The sequence below is a fragment of the Melanaphis sacchari genome, unplaced genomic scaffold (genome assembly GCF_002803265.2).
Source record: "Melanaphis sacchari strain LSU unplaced genomic scaffold, SCAv2.0 Contig22_pilon_pilon, whole genome shotgun sequence".
Classification (NCBI taxonomy): domain Eukaryota; kingdom Metazoa; phylum Arthropoda; class Insecta; order Hemiptera; family Aphididae; genus Melanaphis; species Melanaphis sacchari.
In genome coordinates, this window is record NW_020271107.1 from 603,553 (window position 1) to 611,410 (window position 7,858).

General features: G+C 27.0%; 1 protein-coding gene across 1 annotated transcript; it reads left to right on the forward strand.

The window, feature by feature from the left end:
- The first annotated feature begins 5,145 nt into the window (after window positions 1-5,145).
- Window positions 5,146-6,448, forward strand: LOC112594464. Its single transcript, XM_025339257.1, has 2 exons — window positions 5,146-5,421; window positions 6,374-6,448. The coding sequence occupies exons 1-2, from the start codon at window positions 5,146-5,148 to the stop codon at window positions 6,446-6,448; spliced, it is 351 nt and encodes a 116-aa protein (XP_025195042.1).
- Window positions 6,449-7,858: the final 1,410 nt, after the last annotated feature.

The window sequence follows — 7,858 nt, forward strand, 5'->3', positions numbered from 1 at the left end:
ACGGGTTGCCGCCGCATATTTCGTATTAAACATATTGTATACCTACAATAATAATGACCGTGTAAGTTTACATTATAATATTATTATTATTTGTATGCGTATAAGACGTGTACGTACGATTGTTATTAAACCGTTCTGTAGGTACTTCTGTGTATATATTATACACATGCATAATATGCGCGCGGGTGTGTGATATACACGCACATTTTGAATATTTAATCAAATTATAATTGATCGTATAGGTATAATATTATACATAAATAATACGTAATGTATATTACATGAATATGCGCGACGAAAATAATATTATGTGCTCACGAGTGTCGCGATTATGAGTAAATATAGAATTATTCTATGCATTGTCACCCGTACCATACTAACTAGCACGATAAAGCTCGGATTATCAAACACAAGGACGTAGTACTTGTGCGACGAGTGAAACAAAGTATCTACGTATTAGATTATCAAAAAGCTACAGATAAAATCGTGTCTCTATAATTGGGTTTGGTATGGTATTTAATTTTTTAATTACTGATTTGAATCCATTATGGATAATTCTATAGGCCTTACCCCAAGCGATTTCCATAATAATGTTCAAATAATCGATACGCATAATAAAATATCATGCGAATGTGTTTTGCACATCAAACTTCGATACTTTGAATAATCATCTCATCTGTTCATAATTTCCTTAGCCGTTTATAATATACAGATACGCGGCGATGAGTTACTTAAATCTATTGTTTTTAATATTTAAATCTATCAAACACGTCGCAATAGTCTTATAATTTAGGCGTCTCTTGTCTATGGTTTTCCCTATTTCGATCTCTACTCACTGTAATAATATATAGTACCTAATATATATGTAGGAACTATATGTATATATATATATATATATGTCATTTTCAATTGGAACACACAACGACGAAGACGGTCATTTGATGAATAGCACACCTATATTTTATATAATACGTATATACCGCAGGTGCTAGTAGTCGTAAACGTTCTGCCTACGGTCGCGTTCTCGGTCCGATCTTAATTAACATTTGACTCGACGAAAAAAAAAAAAAATTAGTCTGTGACGTAATTATTTTACCACAGTCCATTTGGAAATGTATCAATCAATAATACGTATATGTATGTATGTATATATACACAAGTATAAAATATAATATGGCTTTATCCTAAGAACTGACTCGTTGCGTCGTCTGTTTTGCTTTTTTCTCGATCTCTATCTCACCGGCGTGCTCTCAATCCGTCATCTACCCACGCCTGGACTGCACTTCACTATAATATTATGTGTTATAAGTTGTAATATATTAATATTACCGCACGCACCAATTATTATTTTTCGTACTCATTCACGTGATGTGCAGTGTATATATGTTTATACGTTATTTAACATGTATGTATGTGTGTGTGTGTGTCCACGCATATATATATAACGTCATCACGCCCGAGACAAATGCTCTTCCATTAACGCGTTAAACAAGTGTTTCAAATTGACGCTGCGCCGCTGCGGTTTAGATTGATAATAACGGCGTATTCATTAACGCCACTGCCGCCGCTACAGCGGAGCGTTTTTGAAAATTGAATTTTTTATATAATAAACGTCACACAATTATATAATGTAAGATTTACGGTTATAACTTATGTCATGCATTTAATACGTACACATTGCGAAAAATGCGTTTGATTTATTGCAAATATTATTAAGGGAATATCGAAATCCGTGGGATAAATGGTAATAACGATATAATATAATTATAATATTATGCTGGGCACACTCGGGACACATTCTTTTACTCATGCATCCGCTTCTTTGAATCGCTATACAGCAGAATATCCAACAGCTAGAGGCGATTTAAAACAATTTCAAGGACTATTTATCATTTTTACTATTATTTTTATTATTACAATTATTGCTGTATATTTTGATATTAAAATATTTGTACTGTCTAGTGTTGTAAGTTTCACGTATCTAAAAAACATAAATATATTGCATGTATACATAATAATTAAAATAATATTACGTTTTTATGAGTATGTATTTACCCTACATATTAATCGATAAAAATACATATATTTAAGTATAATAAAGGATGACATCAGCAGTAGTAAAAAAATAAAATACACATTTTAATAATAATTAATTATTATAATCGAGCTGTCGTCGTCAATCGTTATACTGAAATGATAAAAGTAAATAAGTGTTGTAATCACTGTCAACTATAGAAAACGCTGTCAAATTTGTAACATTCTATACTTACATAAAATATTAACCACTAAAAAAAAAAAAAAAAAAAAAAAACACATTCGATACTATTTGACTTTGTCCGAATTAGTATTTACTATTTGACATTAAAATAACACCATACGGTAGTAAGTTCGACATTCGCCACCAACACGAGCGAACTCAAATTTATAATTATTAACAGCCAGTTTTACGAAGAAAGTATTATTTTAAGTATATTAATTATATTGATAAATGTTTTAGGTATATAAATCAAATGTGTCTTTTTTCTTGACATACAAATCTCCTGTACAAATGTTTAGACCATCCTACTACGGAAAACTTATCCATTAGAAATCTTTTCCTGGATAGATATCTATATACCTAATATAATAAGTTTCCTTCGACCACGCTTCAAAGGCATTCTGGTTCCATATTATACTAATGTAGATATAAGTATGACTTTTAATCTCGGGGTCGTGGGTTTTTGCCCTACGTTGGACGCCATTTTATCGTATACGCCGATATTTCCTACTAATAAATCAAAATACACCCAATTATTAAAACATAATCATTTTATTAGAATTGCGTAGTGTTGTAGGTACACAGTGGCCATACCGAGATATCGCCGTTGAAGAACCACTTTCTGTCTTTTCTTATTTCTTATGTATCATATCATAACCTATAGTTTACAGCTATGATAATGTATACATATATAATTTTAATTAGCCTAATTATATTTATACTTTATATTAATAATAAAAGTGGATACTTATTACATCATTGCTTACTTAATAATTCAATTATATATAGATTATAGATAATATCTAACACATAATACAATATACGTTTATATAAATAAGTGTAAAACTGTTAATATCGAATAAATAACATGTAAAGAGTGTAATTTTTTCACTTTTCACACCTATTATAAATTCTTAGTTTAGTTTAGTATCTTAAATATTGATTGGTCAGAAACTTAAAAATCTTAATATTATACTTACCTATAACGTCCAATCTACAGTGTATTAAATCATAGTATACTTCCTCTATAATTAAAATCTATGTTTTACCATTGACCTGATTAAATAACTTACATCTATTAGATTTTAAATACGTCACGATATACATACGAGTATTGTAGTATGTAAAACCACATCAGTTATAATTAATAAATAAAATACATTTAACCACGTGTCTGTATTTATTATAAAAAAACAAAATAAAATAATAGATTATGACTGATTTAATAATAATGTAATAATTTATAATACATTTTAATTATTTTTTTTTTATAGTTAGGTACTATACTACTATATAATATTGTATTTAATCGCAGTAATTAAAATAAAATATAATAATATAAGCATTTTAACGGTTATAAACACGGTAATATTATAATATGCACCATAATTTACTATAATTATATTTATATATATGTATATGTAAAACATCAACGTATATAAAATATAAACATAAAAATTAACAAAATTCTTTTAATTTATGTTTTTAGATATATGATTTTAAAGAACTTTATTCTCAGTATCGCATCTAGATTAATGCTTTTATTACAATATTGTTTACGCAAAGTCAATTTCATATTTGTTATTATACACAACGTATTTAAATATTATGGAATATTAAAAAAGTATTTGGAGCTTGGGAATAATACGTGGTATTAGCAATAGTATAGGACAACAGTAACGAACATACGATTTTCTATTGAAAAAAGGTAGTGTCAGTTTTTTTATATATTTTATTTTTCGACGGTTTTTTTTAAAAATCATTTACAGTTTTAAATTTTTCAAATATTTCTATATTGTCTTCGACAAAACTAATTTAATCTATTCTGAATTTAAAACCAAAAAACGTTTATAAACATCCTGACGAAATACCAAAAAGTCATCACTTTGTCGCACGCACGAGTTGCGTATACTTAAAAAAAAGTAAATTGGCGTTTATGTAAAGCATGTATTCTCCGGTAGATTCAATAGTTTCACTTGAAGTTTTCCTTTCTTACTAGGGCTATATAAATCACTTCCTAAACATTTTTCTATATTAAAACCAAAAAAAAAATCCTGTGTATCATACGAAAACATGAATACTACTATTATCGCAACATATGCACAAAAGCAACGATGGATGTTGTCTTGTTGAGAGCTATTAATTATTGTGTGACGATAATAGTAGTACATTACACGAAGACTGGTGACTTTCAAATACTTAACACTATACATCGATCAACCAATGTAATTATTCAACTACAGCAGCGCGTTTCCAAAATCTGATACCATACAATTATACAGCGAAAATAACGACTTCACGCTTATATATTATTATAATCTCAAACATAATCTGATTCGTTTAGTATAAAATAAATTACCATAAGTACGCACCATAATCATATTTTGTTGGTGTTTTATTTTTTTTTTTTTTTTAATCCTTTTCTACCACTCATCGTCTATTTATATTAGGTATACATAATAATATATACTGTTATAATACGCAAACTCGCTGCCGATGAAGATTAAGATTTTGTGGCTCCTCCGAAAATATCGGAAACCTTTTTAATCGATCGATCATCGTACAAAAATAAACCTACGAGATTGCAGCGTAAGACATCTCAACTGTACAAGTGAACATATATTAGCCATTAGTAACTATGTTTATAATATTATATATAACTTTCAGTTATATAAATATAAACCATATGTTTTTATATTCATAACTGAATTTTAATTTTGTTCGTAATAATTATTTTCACGCGTATCACTATGGTTTATTTATATGTATAAAACCACGTTAATAAACAAACAAACCAACAAACGCTTGATTTAATAAAATATTCTAAAACTATATTTTACGTTTTACATAATAATACAGCCATACGCGGCTGTTGTGATAAATTTTTTATGTGGCCATTTAATCATATATGGGAAGATCCTGATCCGGCACCCAACGCGGTACTCCGCGTGCCGATATCCGAGGTTTGGGTTTACGTCTACAAAAAGGAGCGAAAATATGTAAATTTGAAAGATCGGGGGACGGGAATACTACAAACTAAGAATTGGATGGATAATTTCATGTCGAAACTTCGTCCCAAGACTCCGCCTGGTATGTGCGTAGTATTGGAAAAACGGCTGATAAAAAAGTGCTTGATCACAATCTACAAGAAAAAAAGAATATATGTAAGTACATACGACACACTTAATTATGTTATTTATTTTATATTTTCTTAAAAGTAATTTAATAGTGTCGTTGATTAATATAACAAACTTATATCACGAATTAATATTTATTTATTTTATTTGTTAAATCGATTATGTTACTATTTATTTAAGGATTTTACGATTTTGGCAGTTATTATAATAATCGATCGTAAACCTGCAACTGTTGTAAAATCATAACATAAATTTAATTTACTATGATGTAAAAATGTAAAACTCATAACAAATTTTGCTATTACTACTAAATTTAATATGTTATATACCTACGTAATAGAACGCATTAGTTATTATATAATATACGTAGTAGGTAGCTATAGTAGTTACTATTCATAGACAGATAGTTAAATGACAAATATTATTATTATTATTTATTTTAAGGTTGTTATATTGATTGCCTTCAAAATACTGGCTCTGCAATTAACTGACTGGATTAATTACACTCTCTTTATTAGTATTCTGAAATTTAAAATAAATATGCATATTATAATATTCTATTAAAAAATTGTATAGTATAGGTATATATAGTCTTTCGGCTTTAAATCAGCTTATCGTATGTTTTACAAATATGATTATAATATAGACAGCTGCTAGGTTAGGTTCTAAAATATCTATAATCTAAAAACTATACGCACCACAATGTATAATTATGATGTATAAAAAAAAAGCTTCCTAAATAGGACCTTACTATCTATAGAGACAGTTCGCCAAGCAATTATGTTAATCAAATTTATTTAAAAAAGGTTTTTGAAATATTCAAACATAGTCAATATTGATTTAATTAAATACAACATTTGTTATGCTATTAAGAAGTGTTTAAAAATTATAAAATGTTATTTATTTTAAATGAATACCACAATATTTTGAAGCACAAATTTTTAAACATAAATTTTAATCTAAATAAAAATATTCAAAGATGCTTAGAATAATGGGCAAACTTAGACTAAAAGTTGTCTTTTCTTTTTTTGCTATCAACTATCCTAAAACATAAATATGAGGCTTTAACTTCTTTACAAATAAATCACTGTCTCTCAAATATTCCTAATAATTGAAAAAAAAAAAAAAATATTTTTAAAAACTGATATTTTTAAGATTTGCAAAATGTTGTGCAGGTTTTCAAGATATTTAAATGATATTATTATATAGTAAATATCTTAACACTGATCTTAAAAGTCAAAATTAATATTCAATCTTTGAAATAAAAAATAAAATAGCTAAAAAGTATTAAATTCAAAACATACTGAACCAATTAGATTTTATATTTACTATACAATAAATATAAATTCAAATACGAAAAAATCAGTGAAATTTTTAAATTTCTTTAAAATAGTAATTACTAATGACCATTCAATAATATTTTAGAAAATCTTTCATCATTTATTTTTTAATGATTAACGGTTAACGTTTTATATTTGATTTAAAACCAAACGACTTTTATAAAATTGCTTTTGATTAAATTAAATACAATAATAATTATTACACGTAATTGGAATATATACGAATCTAATAAATAATTTTGCGATAAAATTAAAGTTATTCGGGTACCTACTCATAAATAATTAAAATACGTTTATTTGAACATAATATTGTATATAACGTTACGTTAAAAATTTAAATATTATATATATAGATACGCTTCCACTCGCTGCAGTTTATACTTTATGATACTCCTACGCGGAGTCGCATTTAAATCAAAATCGTTTAAATAATCATTCTAAAACGAGTAATTAGTTATTAAGCTGTTTTAATAATATTCGTTTTTGAAACTCGCTTATACCTATTATAGATCCCGGTTGAATTTCAAGATGAAAATATAACTATTGATAATCCGCGGTCAATTAATCATTCTGATCACAGAACAATAAGCGCCGAATAATTCGAATTGTCCGCTCGTATACAGGTTATTGAAAAAAAATTAAATAATATTGTAATGAAGTCAATAACACGTATTAAAAAAAAAAAAGTAATATATTTCATTTCTTTTTTGCTTTTATTTAAAATATTTCAATGTTACTAAAAATCATTTTATGTAGGGGTATTAATGTATTATATACCTACACGATAGCAATAAATAATAATTTATTATGATGATTCTTTTGATTTATATTTTCACGTCGAATACTTATACAAATTCGCGGGTAAATAAATAATAGTAGCCGAAACAACTCGGGTGAAATATATATAATATGAGTAATGTTTATACGCAAACGTATTTATAGCAAAAAAAAATTAGAAGCACAAAACAGGAATAGTACCTATATAAATTCAATTACAAATTAATGTGATATTATTACGTTAAGGTTTCTCTTGTTTATTTTAAGTATTATTGGCAAATTACCAATACCATGCAAGAGTCATTTTTCGAATTTTGATGTGCATGTGAAAATGTGCAGTCGTTTTA